This window comes from Meleagris gallopavo, chromosome 2 (genome assembly GCF_000146605.3).
Source record: "Meleagris gallopavo isolate NT-WF06-2002-E0010 breed Aviagen turkey brand Nicholas breeding stock chromosome 2, Turkey_5.1, whole genome shotgun sequence".
Classification (NCBI taxonomy): domain Eukaryota; kingdom Metazoa; phylum Chordata; class Aves; order Galliformes; family Phasianidae; genus Meleagris; species Meleagris gallopavo.
This window is the reverse complement of record NC_015012.2, coordinates 63,005,588-63,029,918: the sequence shown is the minus strand read 5'-3', so window position 1 is coordinate 63,029,918 and position 24,331 is coordinate 63,005,588. Positions and strand designations below refer to the sequence as shown.

General features: G+C 34.6%; 1 protein-coding gene across 5 annotated transcripts in view; it reads left to right on the top strand.

Annotated features, from left to right (window-relative positions):
* The window catches only part of ARMC2 (armadillo repeat containing 2), a 64,991-nt gene that overhangs the window by 9,753 nt on the left and 30,907 nt on the right, over positions 1–24,331 (top strand). For all 5 annotated transcript variants that reach the window (XR_004158946.1, XM_019613036.2, XM_031552509.1 and 2 more), the window contains exons 6-10: positions 13,191–13,261; positions 14,760–14,852; positions 15,998–16,173; positions 18,912–19,014; positions 20,282–20,502. Coding sequence is in view for 4 of the 5 variants with exons in the window: in XM_019613036.2 (XP_019468581.1) it covers positions 13,191–13,261; positions 14,760–14,852; positions 15,998–16,173; positions 18,912–19,014; positions 20,282–20,502 (664 nt within the window). In the remaining variant the exon portion in view is untranslated. The remainder of the gene's footprint in view (positions 1–13,190; positions 13,262–14,759; positions 14,853–15,997; positions 16,174–18,911; positions 19,015–20,281; positions 20,503–24,331) is intronic.

Sequence of the window (24,331 nt, the reverse complement as noted above, 5' to 3'; positions counted from 1 at the left end):
AGCTGGGCACACAGCTGTGAATAATATTGACAGATCTAACAATCTCTAAAGTAAAGAATAAATAACACTTAAACTTCATAACACATTCCATAACACATCCCATAAACAATTGGTCACTGTTTAAAATAAATGTTTGCCAGTAAATATCTTCTTTCCAGCTCATTATTAGGCTTATGAAGAACTTATTTTTCTGGATATTCTAATGCTTCTTCTATATTAAGGAGAATTTTCTTTAAAGTTCTAAAATAAAAAGCCTTTCATTAATTTACTTGGTGATGATATCAAGTACTTTAGAACATGTTGTCTGCTGAAGATGTTTTAGAAAATGATATGTAGCAGAGCTATCATAATGTTCTTCTTTTATATTGAATTGAAAGCAAAATTAAAGAAAAAAACAACAAAAAAAGATTCTAAAAGACTTAAGACAAGAAGGAGCAAACAAAAAGGGGAGGGAGAAAGATCAAAACTCAGAGATGGAAAAACTGTGAGTGAATATATGTAAAACTCAAAGAAAACTTTGGTGTGAAATCATTTTCTCTCATTAAGATCAGTGACCTGACGGACTTTCTAGCTATATGAATTATCTGACTGTATGAATTATCACGCTACATGAGTTACTGTAATTTGACTTTTACTTAGTAAAGCTGTGGCATGAAGTAATTTGGTACAGCAATTGAAACAGTTAGTTACTTAATGGTGTCCAAGCATCTCTAATAAGAAGAAGTCATTTGCTACTTTTACAAACTGGAGAGAATGACCTTTCTTCTGACTCTTAATTTTAAATCTTGAAGGTCTGCTTGAATATGTAACTTAGAGCTCATTGTGCTATCTGCTCATAAGGTATGCGCTTGTCCTTTATAAGCTTGAAAGCTCCATAAGTTTTTTTGTTTGGATTTTTTGCTACTTAAGCTTTTCACAATTACCCATTTTGTATGGCATTGTGTGCCATAATCACTATTTTCCAGTAGTTTGAAGCCCAGAATGTTGTGATTTTTACTTTGAAAATAGTTTCAGAGAATTATTGACTTCTGTTTTGACATATTTTTGTGAGTTGGCAAAAAAAGGCCTGTTGCTGACAAGTTTGCTCATTGCTACATACAGTCTTGTGGACATTTTCAGTTCAGATTCTCAGTGTAAGAGAATTTTGAGAACACAGAAAAAATAGGAAGAGGAAAATGCTGTTTTCAGTTCTTCAGATATCCTTATGCGCATTTGAAGGATAAGTTATCGGTGTTCATTTTTCATAAGCTCCACTTACTTAATTTCTTTATGACTTATTACGTAATTTTCTGACTCTCATAATTATAGTTAGGATGCTAATGATTCTAACCATAACAAGTGGACTTCTAATGCTTCTAGCTTGTCATGTACTGTGTTCAAACTAAGGAGAGTAATACTAAAGGTAGTGAATCTAACACATTACTTCAATTAGATAGATATCAAATACAGTAGAATGTTTTCTAATCTTGTTCTAATATTTTTCCGAATCTGTTTTCTTCAAAACAGAAGAATATCATAACATTCTTCTGTCTTTTCTATGTTGAACACAGGGTCTGTGTTTTGGGTATGCATGCTATCTGTACTTGAGAAGATAATTTTTGCCAATGCAGCCTAAGAAATCTGCCTGTGCAGCTTATACCCCTGTGCTGGAGGTCACTAAGAATATTTAGAAACTCATATGGTTTTGAATACCAGACATACCTGCAATACTACAGCGTGCGTGAAAATAATGCCAGGTGCTTTTCCTTTAGTAAAGTACAGATGTCCCTCAGGCTGTTTTCCTAACTGTATCAGCCCAAGCAGTTCACGCCGTTGTATGATGGATTGGCTCTAGGTAATCTTAGCTGCTCTCATACATTTGAAATCATTACTAAGACTTATTCCAATAAACGCATTATTTCAGTACTCACATGATGTTACATGAGCCAGGCAGGCTTTGATCTATATCCTTTTCTCAGTTCAGAGATATCATTCTTCATCTGACAAAGCAGCTGAAAAGTATTGCAAATCTGTCCTTCAGTATATTTCCGTGAGTTTCTTCTGGATAGGAATTGTATAGACAAGGTTCCATTACTATAGAGGGATCGTTGCAATAGGACTTTGGTGTTCTTTCTCAATAGAACATTATATCTACGAGATGATGGCTGTGATTAAATCTGTGTCATACATACTTAAAGCATCTTGTACAAAGTTAAATGATATATTGCACGTTATATTCAGGAGCAGACTGAACTTACAGAAATATGAAAACTTTATTACTCCTGTCATCCTTCATTTTAAGCAGTTGTGTAAGCCTCAATTCTATATCCTAGTGATTTACAAAACCTTGCTGGAATTAAGCATGAGGAAATACAAGAAAAGGTGTCTGAGACTCCTCATTAGGCTTTGCCTGATTCTCCTATATATGTACCAAAATATTTTTTCTAATAGTTGTTTTTCTGTTAATAGTGAAACTGTAAAGCATGCAAAAATAGTATGGCAGATCCCTTTTATTAGTGCTATTACATTTATTTCAAAGGGAACAAGCAGGAAGTGCTTTGTTCAAGCAAGAGGATTGTTCACCTTCCATCTCAAATTCTTTTGTTCCAAGGGCTGGTGGAAAGAAGCAGCAGCACTGATGAAGTCACTGCTGCTTTATAAAGGGGTTGTAAACAAACAACAACGACAAATGGGTACCCCCAAGACTTCCAAGGGAAGAGTTATTTGCCATTTGGTTTACAATAATGTTTTTTGAATAACCATCTAGTTATAATAGAAAAGGTATATTAACTTAAGCAGATCTGAATGTTTTGATGTGTTGCCTCTGGAAAGTAAGTAGGAACTTCTGACAATCATAAGGAAGCTGAGTTTTGTTTATATCTTTATCTAGGCATTGTGTCTTGCCATCTATTGTGATTGCTACAGAAATGAAATTTACAAAATGCTTTCTGCATTCATATATTTCAACAAAAGTGTCACTGGGAATGGCAGATTTGCTGATGAAGAGCAACCGTTTCCCTCCTGAGAAAAGATGAATATTTTTTTCCTCCTCCTCCAATTTCTCAATATTCTGAAAGCTTAGATGACATTTCAGGGCTCCTTAGAAACACAGATGCCTTCAGCAAGGAAGAGCTTGGTGGCAAACAGTTTACTTCCGAGTGGCCTGATCTGTGCTTCTATTAATTAAAGATTTCTATAAACATCTACAAAAGGATTAGATGGTGCTGTAAGGAAGATGTAGTATGCTTTATTTTCTATCAGCATTGCTGCTCTTAGTAAGTATGTGTTTGACACAGTCCTAAAGTGTTCAACAACTTCTTCTGCATGATTAGTTTCTCTTTTTTGTGCTTTTTAGAATTTTTGTAAGCTTTAATAGAAAAACAAACAAACAAACTTGTAGACAAATGAATATTGGAAATAATTTCTACCTAATAACTTGAACTGGCTTCAAAATATTCTTTTCTCCTCAAAGAAGAGAAATTCTACGGAGGAGATAGAATGGATGCTTCTTTCAGGAAAGAAATCTGTTTTGTTCTGTTTGAATTTTTAGAATTAACGGCATTGTATGAATAACAGCTTGTTGTATAGTTTAGCTGATATTGCTGCAGGTTATCCAGATTTCCTTCAGGATTTGTCTTTTCTCATTATGTCTGTCCTCAACTTTTTGTGTTCTTATGAAGACATGGAAACAGGAAATCACTCTACTCCTAAATAATCTTTTTCTAGTTGTGCTTCAGTTCCACTGGCTGTTAAGACCGTTTAAGAAGGAAATAATAAAGTAATGCAAAAACTTTGACAGGAATTTCTCAAGTGTTTGACAAAGAAAGTGTAATGCTTCCTCCTCCGAGAAAGTATCTGTTTTTATATAGCTTTAGAAGATGTTGAGAGAAAATTGGAAATGAAAAGCTCTTTTTTTCAGAATAGAAATTGTATAGCCTGCTGAAGAAAAGAGCATCAAGCAGCAGTTATCTGTGATATTGACTCATGAAGGAGTGGAGTTGAGCCTTGTTTTTACTGCCTAGTACTAAACGAGTCTTTCCACTCTAGTCCTTAAATTCAGAGTAAGGTTATTAGTCTCCACATTTGGGAAACCTAGGTCTTGAGAGTCCTTATTACTAATTGAAATTGAATTGCCAGAGTGGAAGGGTGTGCCATGGAAGGAGTCAAGAAGGAAGGGCAATTCACAGTCTAAGTAAGGCTTTAATAGTAATGAATTTAGATTGACATTTTCTTTAGAATAAGAATGTTTATGCAAGATTCAAGTAAGATAGATGAAGATGCCATGCTTTTCAGACTGAAATATATTTAGGCTTTTATTTTAGATTTTTATTTTTAAGATTATAATTCATCTATCAGTTATCTGCTTGCCTTAAGATACTCTTCCACATGTAGGTACTGTTAGGAGTATTTTTTACATTAGGTATAAAATACAAAGACTGTGAAGAATAAGAAAGTTGAGGATAAAGTGTTTTAATCATCTTCTATTATTCTTGTAAGCCATACTATTTAACACGTACACAAGGTTCTTTAATAGCCTGTATAAACAGAATGCTGTATTCTTTTTATTGCTGGAGCTGTCGTAAGCAATGGATTGTGCTCATGATTGTTTTTATAGAGGAATTGTTATATGTTCATCTTCAGGATGACTCAGAGTGTAGTTGGCCTATTTGTCGACAGTCTTGCAAATTATGTTACCTTTGTACTATTATCTTTTCTCTTATCAATGGTATCAGAATCTCAGTTACAGTTTTCACTTCTTTTCTTCTTTTGTCTTTTCTGGTGATAAAATAATTTCAGGACATTTGTATCATCAAGTACACTTTTTCAATTATTTATATGCACTTGAAAATCGTAACCAAGAAACAGGACTGATTGGAGATTTATCTAATTGGTTTAATACTCTGAATTATGCTTATTTTAGCTGTCTGCAAATAGTACACTGTCTCCTTTATGTTTACTAAAAGAAAAGTAGTCTTTAAAAATTGGGCTGTTATTCTTTTTTTCTTTGAGGCATATTTATTGCTTGTTTCTTTCTTGTGTTTATATCTGCAGTGTTTGTCTCTTGAGGTGACATCATAGAAAGTTTAGTAGTTGAGCTAAATAGAAATACATTCTCCTAAGTAGTTCAGTGAAGTAGCACTTTGTATAAAAAGATAGTCTCTTTTAGGTACTATGTTATGGGTCAGGAAGAAATCGCCTTGTTTAAAATAAAACAAATTGAAAACCAGATTCCCTCTTCAACCAATGAGTGATAACACAGAAAGCTTTTGGCAACATAAAATATCTGGATAGTATAATTAAGTCATAATAAATAGATTAATAGAAAATGCAAATATTAATTGGCACATGGGAATTTTTTCTATCAGAATGAATAATAAAGCAAAATAGTCTTTTTTTTCTGATTCTGCCAAAAGGTAAACACAATTCCTATTAGTAGCTTAGTTTCAAAATTGGATCAATTGGATCAATTGGATTTTTTAGTGAACAAGATTTGCATAACATACAGTGTTTTTTACATATATAATCTGAATAGTTTCTTAAGTACCTATGTAACTGGTCTTACCCTTCAGGTTGGTTTATTATTATTTTTTTTTCTTAAATGCTTTTTTAAAACATTGTAAGGCCATCTTTGTGTTAAGACAAGAATTGTAGCAGACCACATGGCTGGAGAGACAGGCTGAATTTCTGGTCCATTTTTTTTATCTGTAATATTCACAATGTTCAGATGATTGATTTCACTATGGGGTATACCTGTTTTTATTAGGAGGCTTCAAGTAGAGTGTGTGTGTGAGTCTTGATCAAGCAAAATTGAGAGCCTTGGTGTGTGGTGCTGTGTTGTCTTGTTTTGTTGTTGTTTGTTTTGCTTTAGTGGTGTTTTGATTTATTTATTTATTTATTTTGGTGTGTCAAATTCTGATTGTATTTCAACTGGTGTGAAATTTGAGTTGGACTATGGATGTTAATTGGTGCTCTATTGCTGGAATACTGAGTGCCCACATCGGTCCCCTTGTATAATTTTCTGGTCTAGTCCTCCTGACTACTGCTTTTCTATCCAAGTGATTTGAGTGGTTCTGCTTCAAACTCAAAATGTGAAATTTTAGCAGCCATAATTTCCATTGCAATGGAAAAACTGTTGTTTTGCATCTTAACCTCTAAGTTACCATTGTCTTCATGAAGCACTCACACTAGAAGTATCTAGTTGGTATTTTTTGATGTTGTTTTTTGTTGGTGTTGTTGTTTTTATAATGGATAGCTTTTCTGATTGTATATCTAAAAGAAGCAAGGATAATGATCTTGAATAGTTGGCTTGCAAAGTATAATTACCCCAGTGGAAGTTAGATGTTCAGTATAATTTTAAGTGGTGCATATTTATTGAATCTTGGGGAAAACATGCAGGACTTAGTACTTAGTTTCCCCATAAACATCAACAGCTCTAAGAGCAGTGTTGGACTGCTTAGCGCCTAACCCATTTCTGCCTCAACTTCTCGATTTAATATTCTATATTAAGAATATTCTAGCACAGATGGGCTATATTGTTCATAGCCAGTGTGACTGAGCCTTGTGTGAAGTAAACATACAGCACGCACATACGCTTCTGAGTTGCTTGTTTTCTTAATGTTTACTCAATAAAATTTGTAGCATCTCTTCTGAGTCAAATTTGCAACTGTTTGATTTAGTGTTTTGTACAGCTGTAGCCGTTCAATTTTTCCTGACATCCGGAAGCCTTAAAAAAGTTGCCCTTCCTCTAGGATAAAGGGGGAACATTTTTGTGTTTTGAAGGCTTAAGCTCCTTATCTGATAGAAGTGTTTAGTTTTTCTGTCAGTGTACCGCGGCTAAGCAGGAAATTATGTCAGATACATGCATTGTTTATTTCTAATACTGATAGAAAATACCAGTGCTATGTTTCATATCTACAGATGCTGTGCATTTAACATAAAGAATTAATTTTTCAGCACTGTTTTCCTTGGAAGTTTGTACACTTCATGGGGGGTGGGGAATATCAGGTGTTTAAAAGTGGTGGATCTACAAAAGTGGTAGGTCTACAGTGACACTGAAGTATTTTTTTTAGCATCTGAATATTCTGATGTTCTGCTTGTTATACACATCAACAAAGAAGTTTTTGGAGGGAGTTTCCTATTGTCTAGTAAGGGTAGCATGTGTTGTATGCACCAAGCTCCCTGTCTCTCATTTCTGCTTCTGCAAGAGCACTTCAGTCTGCTGTGAACATAGGAGAGCCTTTATTCTTAGCCTGTGTAAGAACATATCCCTTTAACATTGGATAGGGGAGCAGAAAAGTTTCAGGTTCTTACAGCAGGTCCTTCTGTTTTCTTTAAGAACAAGACTACTTTTTTTACTGGCTTTATATTTTTCTCTAGGGAAGTATCAAAGAGTTTATCTTTCAGAGAGTTGTGTTTACCAAAGCTATTTATCTGTGAAGTGTTTCCATAGGCCGTATTTTCCACAATTAGATCTACTTAGCAAGCGTTAGACATTAGATGTAGCATTATTTCTTCCTATGTAGTCAACACAAACATTTTCAAAAAGACTTTATGGCTGCTGTTGATTTGTAATCTAGAAAAAATGCTTTTCGACCAGGGAAATTTATTGTTGATTTGTATGATAAGAGCTTTTCCTTCTCCCCTCCACCCTCTTGATTTTAGTTAAATCTTTTCAATCACAGTGCAAGTAACTGCATGCCTGTAGATGAGTTCTGCATGGCTGTCAAGAAGTTCTGTTGTTCTGTTCTTATTTTAATAGGCAGTGTGATCTTTCTGAAGCTTAACAGTTTAATGTTGTCCAGCTGACTGAAGACTCAAAGACTGAGACGCTATTCCAGATCGTATTTTTTATGCCTGTGGAAATCATCACAGTATGACTCCTTTTATGAAATCATACACAGAATGACAGGCACTCAAAAGAAGAAAACTAGTTTACTTACCCATGGATGTTCTTATTAATAACTTATTGGTTTTGTATTACTTTCGCATATTAAGCATATCCTTACAGTTTTTCCATTTATAGCCCATAGAGAAATTTGGAATCTTTAGTTGAAAGGAAAATGTAGACTTGCTTAAATACTTAAATGATCTTCGTCAGTAGAAGGTACGTTGTCCTGTATACTTCTAGCATTAAAAATAAACCTGAATTATAGTGTAGATTTAATCTCTCTCTGAACAGATAGGCCAGTAACATGTCAAACAGTCTTTCTAAAATGGCATAACTGTTTCAGGATTACCCATTATTGGGGGAGACAGCTGTGATCTACTCTGGCAAGATTCCCTTTGTGCTTCGTAACCCTTTTGATACCTCTGTCTTGCCTGAATGGGCTGCCAGGATCTGCTTAGCATTGCTCTGAATCTGTTCTTATTACTTAGAACTAAGAATTCTTGATTTTGGATGTAGCTATATCAAATCTGACTTCCCAGTGCATGCAACGTATGTTTGTTTAGTGCTTTTACTTATGTATAAGCAGTCTGCATCTTATTTCATTGCCTATTCTACTTCCAGAGCTTAAGAAAAGATTGATTTTCATCTAGATATTTGAAGACAAGGTTTTGGCTACTGTAAGTTAGCATTGAGGCCAATGAAAGCATGTGGGTGATAAGAGATCTTTCATGTGGCAGCACCATGCATTAGGGCTTGTTATCAGGAAAGAACCTCTACAGAAGTCTATCTGTGAGTGTCCATACTTACAAGTTTTATTATGTCTTTTCGTATACTATAAAGAGTAGTTGAAGATGAGCTTTTGGACAAACTAGACAATGTTTTGTTTCATATTTTTATAAAGTGTGTGTAAAATGCATGCAAACTTTAGTGTTACTGTATATTCTGCAAATGGCACCTTGAGCAGACAATGTAGTGTTTGTCTTTCCAAGCTGTCTTCTAAGTTGCCTTTTCTGGACTAAATGTTGCTGATGTTTGAGATTTACTAATATTTTGAATGTTTTGTATGGAGCTGAGGGAGGGAAAATATTGTTTTGTTAGTTAGTCTCCAGAAACTCCTTGCATGTTAATTTCTTCAGTTTTTGTCAGTGGAAACCAGTTTGGTTCTTTTGAAATCTTCACACACCTCCTGCCTCCATAGAGTTATTCTTATGCAGTCTCATAGAATTCACAACAAAAGATGTTTATAAATGCAAAGTTAAAGGGTGCTCTGTGGAATCTACTTATCTTCCAGATCACGTACGTTGATAGTTCATCTTAATTTCCTTGATTAAAAATGGAAAAAATAAATACTTCCATACCCCAGCTAATGTCAGCTTTGTATGACTTCCTTACAGCACTTGCCCAGAGCATGCTATCTGTGTTCTGTATGTGTAGTAATAGCTCACTGCCTTCACAAGACTCTGTTGAGATTCTGCCTTGCAGGGGGTAGTTTACATGGGTGCAAGAAGAGAGGCTCGTAATTTCTAGGGGAACAGAGATACATGAGATGTTGGCACTCGCAGAAATTGATAGTGAGGGACTTACAGATTTTTCCGTACCTGCTCTCACTCATCCCCAATTATTCCTACTCTTTGAACACTAACCCTCATCCTCCATCCTTTACTGCATTACCTCAGTTACTGTACTCTTCTCTTTTTCCATATATATTTTTTTAGTTTTGTCTAACGAAGTTGTCAGAATATATAGTTGTTACAAGGACTTCATCATGATGAGAGGGCAGTGTCCAAAAGAAATGCCTTGAAGTTAAAATAAATAAATGGAGGTGATCACACAGTTTTCTTTCTAGTTGAGCTTTGGTACCTCTCTGATCAAACATACTTGTTAGAGGCAATTCTGTGGAGTAGCACGGATGTATGTTGGTATTGTGCTGTATGCCTCGCTTAAGTAGCAGCTAGGTGATGACTGGTGGACCAGGACTACTTCTGTACTACTAATAGCAGCAAACTGCTGACTAGATGGCCAACTACTGATGTGATTTATGTTAATGAAAGGATTTTTTTAGCCCCTTCCCTCTCCCATGAAAAGTACCAGCTGGTAATGTCCCTGCCCCTGCTTCTCTCTCTTCCAAGTCTAGACCTTTTATCAAGGAGAGTGCTACCTGTCTTGGGCCAAAACCACCACAGAGACTATGCTAATGCTTTAACTGTATGGAGAGCTGTGTCCCAAACCTCAGGCCCGTTGTCAGACTCCTTTGTTTTACAAGCAAAGAAGCAACCAGTTTCTGAGACACATAAGGTCCCACGGTATGAGGAAGGAATCCAAGCACTGTTTCTTTGTTGGACTCTTATATTTACATTTGTGAGCCAGACTTTGCTGACATGAGCAGCATCTTTAGAGAGAGGGAGCCTAATTCTTTGCCTTCAGGATGCAGTTATTAGAAATGTATTCCCTGGAACGCCATTAACAGAGGATCATAGTTAGAGCAAGCAAATGTATAAACGTGGTTTCTGAATGAATGCTGCTTTCGATTCAGTATAGACTGTTCTGCAGAGGAAAAATACCACTACTGCAGTTCTGGCTCATGTTCTTTTTGGAAGTCATCATAGTCTGAGTACATTCAAGAAAGCAATGTTCCTTGTAGGGAATGCTATCATCTCCCTTGTATGAGAGGGATAGAGATGAACCAGTTGTCAAGTTATTTCTCTTCTGTAAATCATCGGAGTCTGTCAGTTGATTTTCTTGATGAGTCCCTTCTCAGCTGATCAGATTTCTGCCAATTGACTTTGTTTCCAAGGCAACCACTCTCTTGACAAGCCAGTTCCCCTCAGTATTAGGTAACTTATTTCTTAGAGTAGGTTGATTACATTTTAACTGCAAAGTTCTTAACAAGATCTTGCTACTTAAGTTTCAATCTTACATGAAAGTAGAAACATAACAAAGAAGCAAAAGACTCTGACTAAAATGGAGTTGACAGCATGGTAAAGATACATAAAAGAGATTTTATACTCTCACAAAACTCATGAATTGTACGTATTCCCTGAAAATAAACAGGCCTACTAGTTGCTTGCATTATGTATATATTCAGGATATTCTCTTTCTGCAAATAATGAGAGTTCCTGGTAAGCTAATTAATTTATGAGGACATTTCTCAGGAGAATAGACAGGCTGCCCAGGAAGGTGGTGAAGTCACTGTCCCTGGAGATGTTCAAGAAACATTTAGATGTAGTCCTAAGGGACATGGTTTTGTGTGGAAATATAGGTGGTAGGTGGATGGCTGGACTTGATCTTGGAGATCTTTTCCAATCTTGGTGATTCTGGGAATACCAGCAATGCAGCAATCTCCTTTTTATGCATGCTATGTTTTTAAACCCATTGATACTATTGTTTAAGGACGCACAGGTTCCAACCAAACTTTTTTTCTTATCTTTACCCCCCCCCCGAAGTTCAGACTTTGATATAGTCTTTCCCTGCATTGCCCATATATATACTCTGTGTCTGATAATTGTTCAGGTTATCACATCCTTTCCTTCAGTTTTCTCTTCTATTCAGCTTGTTTTATACTCTACAAAACTTGTAAGATTGTTTCTGTTGAAGTTTCTTGGATTCTTCCTATGGATTAATGTTTTAGGGGAAGAGGCACGGATGGGAGAAAGTTTAATAACTTTTTTTTTTTTTGTAGGAAAGCAAACTCAGACATCTGTGTTCATGTAGGCAGGTAGTATCACCGTGCCTGCATATCATTGTTGTTATTCTGATTTCTGAGTATATCTGTACTAGATGACTGAAGTAGTTATTATTATCATACTTATTTGGTGTCCTTTGCCGAGGTTATAGTCTTCATTTCAGGGAAAGCTAAACCTCAGAATTGTTTCTGAAAATTCTGAGGTTTGTAGGACAACTCATGTAAATGGAACCAAGTGTTGATTTGTATTAATACACCAAATTGTATTTAACATGTCCTATAGAACCATGTTTCTTATACTATGTATCTACACATGTTGGTCTGTTTTAGGGATGCAAGCGCTTGTCTATTTATTTTTTTTTCCATCTTTCAAGTGTTGCTTCCTCAGCTGACTATGAACTGCCATACATGGGATGAAAGAATTTCAGGATAGTTTGTATAAGCATTTGGATTTTAGAGAACTTTAATGTTCATGCTCTAAAGGAAAGCATGACTCACTGTTAGCCATAATGAAGTGAACGTTCCTCTGTAATATGATTGCTTGGGAAATTTTGACTGATAGCAGTCAGCTTTTCAGTCTCTTTGATAGCGAAGTGATCTTACATGAGCTTTGTGTTTTATTCTGTCTCCATCTGTTGATAGGATGACTTACAGCTCTGTCTGGACTGGCAGACAGGATTTAGGCGGCAATCCAGCAAACCACTTAAAAAACAGTTTAGCTTTAAGCTTTATAGCAACTAAGTTAACAGGTTAAAAAAAAAAAATTGAAATAACGTTGTTAACACGCTTCTATTAGCCTTAGAAGGAAATTTAGGTTGTATTGGTACGTGGACTATAAATGGAATAAGGAGTGTTAAATTAAACATGTACTGAAGACAAAAGTCTTCATCTATATATCTTAAGGGAGGAAAGATTTCTATTTTAATAGTAAATTAATAATATATTTAATAATATATTTAGATCAATGTTACTTGGGTGCATAGGCAAACAAACAATACGTTTATCAAAGATGTATGTAGTAGTTTCCTTTGACCAAAGACTAATGATATAATCAACTAGAATTATGGTATTGCTAACAAGCAAACAAAAAAAGAGAGACAATAAATCATGTTTCTTTTACTAACAAAGCCAGTGACCATTGTATGGTTAGAAACAGTTCACATACTGAATTTACATTAAGGTTTATCAAAGGGTTTCTTTCTTTGAAAATTCTTCTAATTAAACTTCTTAGAAGTGTTAATTCTATCAGAAGAAGCAATTGTCCTTGTGAATGAATGAACCTGCAGTTTAAAATTAGTTGAGCTCACATTCAGTTAATGATACTGATGATAAAAATTAAATCTCTGAGTTTAGTTTGGTTAGCTTTCAGTCTTACTGTACAAGTGGAAATGTGTTAGTTTGTATTCCATAAGGGTGACCTCTTGTGGTGTAACTAAGTCAGTAGTTCTGAAAGAGCTTTTTGTAATACATACAGGAGAATGTTTGTTTTGTGTGTCATTTTTAATGAGCAGGTAATTAACACGTTAGTAAAAATAATGTATATTTTCCAGTTAGTTAGCAATACACAAATCTTGTATTGCATGTGAAGTAGGCATTGTATTCTGATGTACTTTCTGTGTACATGTATGTTGTTTCTTTTAGTAACCAGATGAAAAAGCATGGCATAGTTGCATCAAAGCCAAGGAGTACAGACTGGAAAAGAAGGTTAACAGGTACTTCATATAAAGCATTTCAGTCTCCAAACCTCTTGCCAAAAAAGTTTTTTTTCTTTGTTACATCTTTTCCTTTTTTTTTTCTTTTTTTTCAGATGTTAACTACATTCAAACATATATAATCTAAATATTGTGATTTGGAGATTTTTTTTTTCACTGAAAAATATACTTGGTTTTCTAAATATATTGCATTTTTAATGTTGTCGGTGTACAGGAACAACGTTCAAGAAGTTTTCCATTAACACTTCATCAACTTATCACTTTGTGTAAGCTGACATAGCTGCCTGGAAATTAACAAAGCTTTGTCCTACTATATAGCTAAGATTCTGGATTTCCTCGTAGGGATGCATTTTGCTAATTTTTATAGAACAGATTTTAAATATTATTTTCTGAGAACTGACATGTTTCATACATCTCAAGTATATATTTGAGAGTCTGATATGCCAACTTGAAGTTTTCGACTTCACTGTTACTTTATTACTGTTTTACTAGAACTGAGCAGTTGTGTGATTCTGGATCATTCTGACAGAGGCTGTGATGTGCTCTTCTTCCATTTACTTAGAGAAGGAGTTGCTACTTGAGGCTTTATCTTCTCCATTTACAAGCCTTATAATTTATTTGTACTATTTCATAGGTAGAGGTTGGACAAGAAAAATGTAAATTGTTTGACTTCAAACTTTGTCATGCTTATTGGAGGCAGGGCATATTTCAGATGTCTGGAGTTTGCTAATTATCTCCCGAAATACCAACTGTGCTAGAAACTATCCAACATGTAACAGAAGAATCAAAAAGAAACAAAGGAGAGAAGTATGTATTTTACCTGAACTTAGGAAGATTTTAAAAACTGATTGTGTGAGGTGGTTAGACTTACTAACAAAATGTAGGAAGTAGTAAGAATTTTTCCCTTACTTCTCTGTTGAGCCTGGTCTAGTGGTTGGCAATCCTGGACATAGCAGGAAGGTTGAAACTAATGATCATTATGGTCCTTTTCAACCCAGGCCATTTTGTTATTCTATGAGAACAAAGTGTCAGCTAATCAAGCGTAGTGTAATATTGTACATGTGTACCAGATAAAATTGTCACACTTAGAGGATTGTCTGTATGGATGTTTTTAATACAGAATAAGCTTCACACTGTCAGATACAAAGCTGAAAAACACAGTGATGTAAATGTAGTTGTTACCTTCCAGTTCAGCAGTCAAATGAAACATTAATGTCAGCAAACAGGAACAAATCTGGATTTATAGGGCAGCTTTATATATCAAAACATTTCTCCATCTAATTTTGTGCAAAACTCTTGTTTTTGAGGAATTGTAAACAGTAACAACAAAAAAAGCTTGAATTGGTAGAATAACCCAGAGTATAGCAAAATCAGACATTTTTAGTTTGCTTTTTTTTTTTTCCTTCTGAGCAATGAATGAAGTGTTTGTAATGTTTTATTTGTGTACAAGTTGAAATCTTCTCTGAACATGTGTTTCTGTTTTGAATGTATTTTGAAGGAGTAGAGGATGATACGAGAATAGATGAATTGGAAGAGGAAAAAAGCTTTTGGCATTTGAAGGTTCTACCAATTCTGCAAGAACTGGAAAGTGGTGGGTAACACTGTTCTTGAAAGTATGTATTTTCTGTTTTACTTCCTGGAGGAAACGCAAGACTCATTTACTCATTTACAGAAGAATAACTGTAGTTGAACTATGTAGTCATTTATGATTTAATATGTTCAGTGACTTGGCAGCGTAAAATAAAAAACATTGGTTAAGAGAACATCTTGTCTAATGAAATTAGCTTGTTTTAGAGGCCATAGCTCTACCAATTTAACAATCAGTGATGAGGTAATACTTATAAAAATAAAGTACTTCGTAGATTCACTATTTTAAGCGTGGGCTGTATTGAAAGTCTAAACTAAGTTTAGAAAAATGAGGAAGTCTCAATGAAAATTTCCCCTTGTGCTTAAAGTGTTAGATGACTCAGAAAAGTGTACAGTGACCCAGAATACTGAAGCAAAATTGAGTAAATTAAGTAAGACTTGGAAGATTTAACCCTGAAATCCGTCTTTAAGTTTTATTCAAAAGTTTTTTTCAGTTGCCCTGTATAAACATTATGTAGAATATAGAAGTAGTTTTGTTTTTACAAGTAGTTAAAAGTAAATGTTGAATAAAGGGTTTGATTCATTATAGTGTGCTACACATTAGATTTTTTTTTTCTTTTTTTGGCATAATTTTGCAGATGTAAATGTCTGGAACACTTGTACAGTTCTGAGCGATTCCCAAACTATATTGTTATTTTAGAAAGGCAGGATTCCAACACCTGTAACTGATGTGTAGAAAAGGCAGCTGTCAGAGAACTTGAAAACAGCTGTGCAATTCACCCTTTCCTTGCTTAGTGCTGGTACTGTGAAATGTGAGTTGCTGAATTAAACTTTTTCATAGTGACATGTTTTTTATAGGTAAGCAAAACATTATTCAGAGATAAAATCTAATCATGTCCTTCTTGTGGAATGACTAGAACTAAAGAAAATCATATTTTTGGCCCCTTTTCTTTTTGAAAGGCCAACATACAATTGTTTCTGAGAACTGCATTATCATCTTTGAAGATTTATTGGTTGCATTATTTTTGTTCTTATGCAACACATTCGTTATCTTGTTCTCCTGTGTTTATGTCTATTAAGATGCTCTGGAAAAGATGACAATTATTATTATTTTGTGTTTTTCTCTCCTTTTCTACTCCCTTCTATTAGAAGACAACGTAGAAAGTCTTTCTTTGGCTTGCACCAAACTCTATCAAGTCTTGAATGAAGGAAATATGCTTGGAAAAAGATTTAAAAGAAGAAGTATGCTTCTGAAGACATTATATAAACTTGTAGAAATTGATTCAGATCCACTTTGCCTGAAGCTGGCAAAGATTATTCTGTCTGTAAGTTTTTCAAAATGCTATTTGGTAGAATGTGAAACTTAGAACTGTGAATTACAACTTATATTTAGCTTTTCATTTCATCCTTCTAAAAGGTGTTTAAACTAACAATTTGCTAATTGCAGTTTCTTGCCTTACAAATATACCCATTCATTCAGATGGGCACCTGTTGGAGCCTGTATTTTGCAGGGAAATTGCATCTAGGAAAGGAAATAGGGACCATAGTATGGTAGTTGGTGTACCGTGGCTGGCATATTCCTTATGCATGGAAAAGAGATGGTGTCCTAAGCTGAGATACATATACTGGGATTTTAGAAACAATTTAAAAAGTTAGGTCTGGAATTAAATTTTAGTTTTGAATAATATATTGACTTTAAACACATTTATCTGAAAATATTAAAACTTTTTTTTTAAATAAGTTATAAATTATAATTTCCCTTTTTTTTTGTGAAAGCTGGAATAGCCAAGGACATTTTCCAAGGTCCGATAATGTTAGTGGCAGACCTCATGTTAAATTACACTTCTAAGGTTTTTGTTATCGTTTTGTATGATATTTGTATAAGCGAGCTAGGGAAACATGATCTAAATGTAGCTGATAATTAAGGGAGATGAACATAAGCTGGAAAATTATATCCAAAGAGAAGTCATTTGAAGTACATAATGAATAGAAGCCTGCAAGTATGTCTTAAATAGTCAGAGATCTGAAAAGCACATTTGATAGAGACCATCAAGTTTGTCTGACGTAGAGTAGAATAAAGAAAGGTACATGCTAACTCTCTTCAATTATTTTTGAAAAGAAGGGAAATAAACTGTTTTTCCAACATCACTGTGGAAAGAGCTGTACGCTAGTGTAAAATATCTAGGGTAGACTGGTAGACTTAGATTCTCATTGGAGGCACAGAGTTTGATTGTGAGAGCTGTGGATGCCTTAAAATAAGGTTTTTAAGGTAGAGCTAGCAATTGTCATAAAAAAAAAATAAATCAACAAAGACAAAAAAAAAAAAAAGACAAAAAAAAAACCAAGAGAAAGAACAGGATGTATCCAAAGTCAAGTGATTTTTTTTTTTTTTTTAAGACAGATGTATTGGAATTGAAATAAGTAACTTTAATTTATGCTAAAACTAAGGTGTAAAATCAGAAGTAATATAAAGGTAAAACTGAATTATTAGTAGAATTTGAAGTAGACAAGTGCTCAGTTTTATGCACTCACGTGAGTCAGTGGTTTGGTAAGTGATTGTTTTGAATTCATCATTTTTGTTGCTAGCAATGTCAGCTTGGTGACAAGTCATCTCTGATTTAAGTGTGACACAACAGGTGTGTGCTTCTAAAAGCTTTATCTATTTTTCATTCATGGTAAGGTGAGTCACCATGGTGCCATGTCCCAGTAGTTCCATTAATGTTGTTGTACTTGAGAAACTTGATGGTAATATTTTTCTGCAATATTCCATTCTGTTTAAGATTCCTTTTCTTTTTATAGATTTGTGATTACAGAATCACAATATTTCTACAAGGAGCAGGTTACTTAGTCTTAGCATCAACACTATACATTGAAATCTCAGTGATGCTATGTTTTTTTGTATAATCAATAGATTAGGAGTTTAAAATTATGAAAAAATACTGAAATCAGTGCTTAGCTTTAGCTTATGTTACGTGTGTACCTGTATAATGTGATCTTGCTTGAACAAACGCATTCCCTCAGAAGCTATCCTTTCATCCCTTACAGACTGCTTTTTCTCCCCCAGTAGCAATCTGCATTTGATTATTTGTCTGATTTTATGAAAGATTATATGTGCAATCTTTAATAATCTGTATAATTTCAGGCATGTGATTTACCCTAGGAATTAGTACATCTGTGCTGACTGAGAATTTTTAAGAACTGAATTTAGTCAACATGTTGATGTGTTTTAAGATTTAACATAACACGCTGGCAGTGTTTCCTAATATTGCTGGTTAGAACTCTCACTTAAATTGGTGCTCTTAAACCTTCTAGTTTAACTTCTATAAAGTATATATGAATTATCACTACTGAAGTGATACTACCTGGCATTGCGTTGTAGACATATTAGTAATTTTCTTCTTTAAGTTGATATATATTATTTTAATCAGAAAATATATATTCAGATACTGCATAGGTGTTACGTGGTGCTTAAAAGAAATGTTCTGTTACAAACATTTTTTTCCTTCATTTTTTCCATCTTTCCTTTCCTTTTTCCATCTTTTAAAAACCCTGAGCAGCAGGAATTTGCCCTTCAAACCTTCAAAAGCAGAGACAAGGAAGAGATTGCCATTACAGATCAACTTGCTTTCCTTTCTTTCAGTAACCTTTAGTATGTTGTAAGATCTTTTCTGATATCTGAGAATAACTTTTGTTACAAAATTTATTGTTGCATTGGATTTCTTTGTTGGATGGCCATAGATTCAGAACCAGTGAATCCTGAGTGGAATTTCTTTAGATGAGTGAATTAGGTTAAAAAAAAGATGTACAATCATATACAACCTGCAGAAAATGAAAAGCTTATATATAATCTGTTATTTCAAAGTCAGTCTCCACAATTTGCTGAAGAGAGCTTAAGCTAGCTAGTGCCTTTTATTTTTGCAAACTTTTCAGTATGGCTGTGTATCCTATCATGTATCATGGTTTTAGCTGGATTTCAAGAGTTTTACTGTAAGAATGCAGTGTCTGAACTAGTATGTAGGTATTAGTTGTGATTCTTATGATTCTTACGACTTTTTTCTTGCAGATGAAAGTGGATGGAAAAAATCTTCTCGGAGCCTGCAAGCTTGCATTTAAAGTTTGCAGGAATGGAAAAAATGACTACCTCATTCAAAATGATACATTACTAGGTATGTATTTTCTTATTATTTATATCTTCGATGTTGAAACATCCACTGAGTAGCACAGGGGAATGGAGCAAATCATAACTGGGTTTCTTTCACTCCTTCGTGGTCATCCTCTGCCCCTGCTCCTCGAGCTCCTCCATGTGGCTGCATGTGGAGACCTGCTCTGCACAGTGCCCATGGGCTGCACAGGGACAGGCTGGTCTTCCATGGGCCTCTCCTGGAAACTTCATTTTCATGCCTGGAGCACCTCCTGCCCTGCTGCACTGACCTTGGTGCCTGCAGGACTGTTTCTCTCACATTCTCCTCTCTACCATCTGCTGTCACACAGCAGTTTTTCTTCAATCTGTTCTCCCTGAGACACACCCAGCATCATTCGTGGCTCAAATCTGGCAGCAGGGGTTCCTTTTTGGAGAAACTGGAGCTGGCTCAGATCTGGCATTGGGCAATGCTGGGCTTTGCCCACACAGGCCATTCCTGCAGCATCTCTGCTACTGAAAACTTGCCATGTAAACCCAATGAAGACAGAAAAACTCTAGAAATCTCTAATCTCAAATAAGGCGGGAAAATATTTTTATTCAAGTGGATAGAACATAGGAAGAAGTATATGTAGCTTTCAGTCAGTTACAAGAAATCCAAAAGCATGATATTGGCTAGATTTGCTTATTTAAAATACACCTGCCAAATTCAGAATATCTCCATTTGAAAAGATACACTAGGTTTGTACTAACAAGTGTTCATTAACATTTCAGGTGTCTGACAGTGGTGTCATAATGCAAAAGTATACAGTAACTTTATCAGTATAAAGAATAAAGCTAAGAATTCTTCGGACAGACTTCAAGTGTGAGATTTGAATTGCTCATCTGTGCTTTTTAATGCTCCACGTGAGAGTCTTTAACACATTTGATTGTTCAGCAAGTAGAAAGAATAAACCCCTTTGAATGTCTCAAGTCTAATACACAAAATTCCAGGCATACATACTTTTTCAAATCTTGACTGAAGAGTTTAATGATTACCACAGTGTGTTTACAACTGATGCTGGTTCTTCAAGCCTGGAGAGAATGAAGTCAGGCCTGTTCTGTTATTCATCAATAATTGCTCCTTGGTTTTGATCCAAATACCAAATTTTTCTAGCCCATTTATTAGAAAAGTATAGAAGGATTTCAACAAGAGGGTTGTTTTTTTTTTTCCAGTTGTTAATCTTTGTTGACCGAGCTATATCAAACATTAAATTATTATTCAGAAAGCCTAAAATTAACAACTTTTGTTTTAGATTGTTTGTTGGAGGTCCTGAGAACTGAAGATCTACAAAAAAACAGTGAAGCTATCCTGTATTGCCTGGGAGCTATAAAATTTATGTCTGGAAATGCAGTGCTCCTTAATGAAATGGTCGGCAAAGGAGCTGTTGAAATGTTGCTGCAGTTAATGAAGCAGATTAATAATATAAAAGAAAATGACTCGCATTTCTCCACCGTGGGCCACCTATTAGTCCAGGTTAGCATTTATTTTCATTTCTAAAAGTAAACATTTCACAGGGAAATAAAAACTTAATCAGAGGAGATAAACTAACCTTGTGCACTACTGACAAGAGTTGTGCCTGCATTTGAATAGAATTATTTTTAACAAGTTTACATTAAGTTGTTCAGCACCAAAACGGAATTATTGCACATATTTTCAGTAGTTCATTTTAATGGCTTTGGACATTCTGAATAAATAGAAATATTTTTAGGTATTTAATTAAACAAATTTCTGGTTGTTACAATATGGAACTGACAGTGTTCTGGATCTTATAGTAAATAAATGCGTTCCCTTGTAAATTCTTTAAATTGCAGTAATAAATATAAATGTATTCTGCTATGCCCTAGAAGATTAGGAAAAAAAAAAAAGCTTTTATTACAAGAAAAATGCATTAAAAAAAAAAAAAAAACGTGTAGGAAAACACATCTCCATTGGTTTGACAAAGTTCTTTTTTCCAGAAACAGAATTTAAGGAAAAGGCCAATAATATAAAAGCCAACAGTAGAGTAATTTTTTGAAGGCAGCAAGCTCAAAATTTCTGATAAGGTAATCTTAATGAGTGATGACTATAAAAAATAGTCCTTTGCCCTGAAACTGTTTAAACTGAGGTGTTTTAGAAAAAAAAATAATAATAATAATTGGTAAGTACATCTTAAGTTATGTATAGGTTGTGGCTTTTTAATGTATTTATTGAAAATTTGCCAACTGGATTTGTAAAATATGAGGTAAAGATTAGCCAGTGGGATAACTGTAAGCTACTGGCCCTTCACAGGGAAATGGATTAGATGGTTTTCTGAGGCAATGTTTAGAGAAATCTGTCATTTAGCATAATCACTTACAAACATGGGATTTGGTACTTGAAATTACATGAGAAAAAGAATAGCTTATACCGTCACCTTACTCTTACTGGTTTTTTTGTTTGTTTTAGTGGAGCAATGTCTCTCCATAAGCGTGTATAATCTTGATATAAACATAAACAGACTGGGTGAGTTTGCAAACTGCAAATTAATAAAACAAATGTGTTTTCAGCTGGTTGACCTGCTGTCTGAACTTCCCTGCAACTTTGCAGGATTACCTTTTCTTCCTTTCTTTGTAATTCATATTCTGTATCTCTTCCGTAGTAGCACAGTGATTCCTGCTTCTATGGAATTCCTCTGTGGCTTTCTCATGCCATTTTCTTTAACAAATCTACATAAAAGTGCACAATTTATTCTGTGTCAATTAAATGTTCAGTCACTGTAATAAATACAGGAACAGCTCCATTTTCAGGGATGTGTTGAAGACCTCTTCTTCAACGATCACATTTTGAGAATAAAGAAAATTTTGTGCCATACTTAACTTCTAGCAAAAGATCAAATATGCAGTGTTGTACAGAAATATTGAACAAACATAGGTTTTCAGGAATGGAGGACAATTACATTGGAGAAGAAAAACATGCTAAATATTCACAATGATCTCTGAGGGAGTCTCTGCTGGCTTTAAATCCTGAAAACTCAGGTATTTCGGTTAAACAGGACTGACCCTTCATTCTTTAACTGTAAAATTGCACAATCACCAGATGGCAGTGTTATACATAATCTTGCCAGCTTGTTTTTATGGGAATAAACTTTCCCTCAGATGTCTTCATTCTTAACAAAGTATTTATTATGCAGAAGTTCCAGGATACAAAAATAAAAAATGTTTGTAATAATATGTATTTTTCTTTTAATAGAAGACAAGAAACCAAGACAATCTCTGACTCATGTTGCTGCTGCTGATCATATTCCTATGAATTTTGGTAATGCTTATTCAAAAGCCAAAGCTTTTGAAGTTTCACGGACAAGACTTAACAAGTACTCTGTGTTCCTTAATTGAAAAGCACTTAAAATGTCTTTCCCTTTAAAAATAGCATTTATCTGCTGTTAAATTTCCATTTTTCACGAATTTGATCTTTCAAGCGGCAACATGAGAATTAGAGCTGGTAGGATTTGCTAGAGTCAATTGTTTTGCATTTGTCAATGAATCATGTTGTCTGCTCGAAGAAATTAGAATAGCTCTTGCATTTGTTTGGCTGGCTTCTGTTATTTTGTGCTTTGTTACCTTCATATTTCACTTCTGTGCTAGCTGTTGTTTTTGTATTACCTGCACCATCTTTCTATGCAGCTGTTGTTTCAGACTGGCCTTTATTGTTCTTTCTAAGATTGTTTTATAGTTCTGTCTGAGCTTCCCTGATCAAGTGTTAGGGGAAATAGGAGTATGTTTTCAGTAACTTTACACATTACTTACTATTGTATTTTTCATACATTTCATAGAGTTTATTCCTGGGCCATGCAGAGACTGCATGATACTGGTCACTAGTAGTATAATTCTTGATAGTTTAAGTGCATCAAGGTATTAGGCTTTGTAAATGCAAAAAGGCAACATAAAAATATATTTTTTTTTGTAATATCAAGAAATGAGTGAGGTAATGTGCTTGGAAAATGTTACTAATGCTCTTTGAAAACACGGTTTTCCATAAGCAGTAAATCTGAGGTTGTCTGATTTGAAATGGGAACCTATGGAAGTTCATAACTTCCATAATGATCTCTCACCATTTCCAACAGGATATTTCTGGATATTTGTAGAATTTTAGGAATGCTGTATTTGGACATTGATGATAAAATGATGTTTTTCATTTCAATAACAAAAACCAAGAATTACTCCATTAGAAACGAAAGGAACTGCTCTAATAAAATAATTACTCAGCAGTCATTTTGTTAAGGAAGAAGTGCAAAATTGTTCTTGATACTTGAGCTGAAACAGTAAAAAGACTTATAGAATTTGTGCTGCCATTGTGGATCTAGTGTAGATAAAGGCCCTGGTAGTTAAACAGCATGACTGGAACATAGTGGATGGATCAGTACAATATGTTGATTTTGTAGAGACCTTTCATGTTAGGTTTAGAGAGTCATTCTCACTGCAGACCGTGTGGGTCTGTTTCTAAGTCTTTTGAATTCTTATGTTTTTCTTTTCCAGAAGGCTTTTAGCCTTCGTCTGAGTTGTTGTAGATTTGCTCTTTAAAAAAAAAAAAAAGAAAGAAAGAAAGAGAGAAGAATTAATTACTTGAGGTGGTGTTTCACTTCAGCTTTGCAAATCTAGAGATTCAGAAATGGTCCTTTAACAGAAGTAATTATTGTGTATCTTTGTGGAGTTTTATATTTTATTACCTTGATTTTTGTCCTGTGCTAATAAAAATAAATGGTCCATAGGATTTGGAGGGAGTAAAGTATTTCATATGCATCGATCACTGAAGTCTGTTTTTGAACAGATTAACTTCTTGCATGCCTGAGCAAGCAGTACTTCCAACTTGCTTGCTCAACTTTAGCAGCCCTTGAGCTCTTTCTCATTTTCTGTGCAGTCTGTACAATTGGTTGCTGTTTCCTAAAACTTGTAGTGATTGCAGACGTGTTTTTCATCAAGTGTATTGAAATTGGACAGAAAATTTAAAAGCAGTTGGAAAGTGGTAGCGTTGTGCTTAGTACCGTCTGAGCAAAAGCTGCTCAAAAGCAACAACATAACCTGCTCTTTGACGGATTTTTCTATAAAATGATGAATTACTTATCACCAGACAATCACTGCATCTCAGTGATACATTTCATTTCAAGTTTTATGTGATTATGAACAATTGGAACACTTAATCTTGACCTCACTTGAATTTTGTAGTTTCTGGTTCTGATTGACTGTTCACTTACCTGTCATTGCTTGTCTGACATTGGTATTTGAATACCCTTGTTATGGAAGAGAACCAGAGCATCTCAAAATATACAGCAGCTGATTCGTTGTGCATA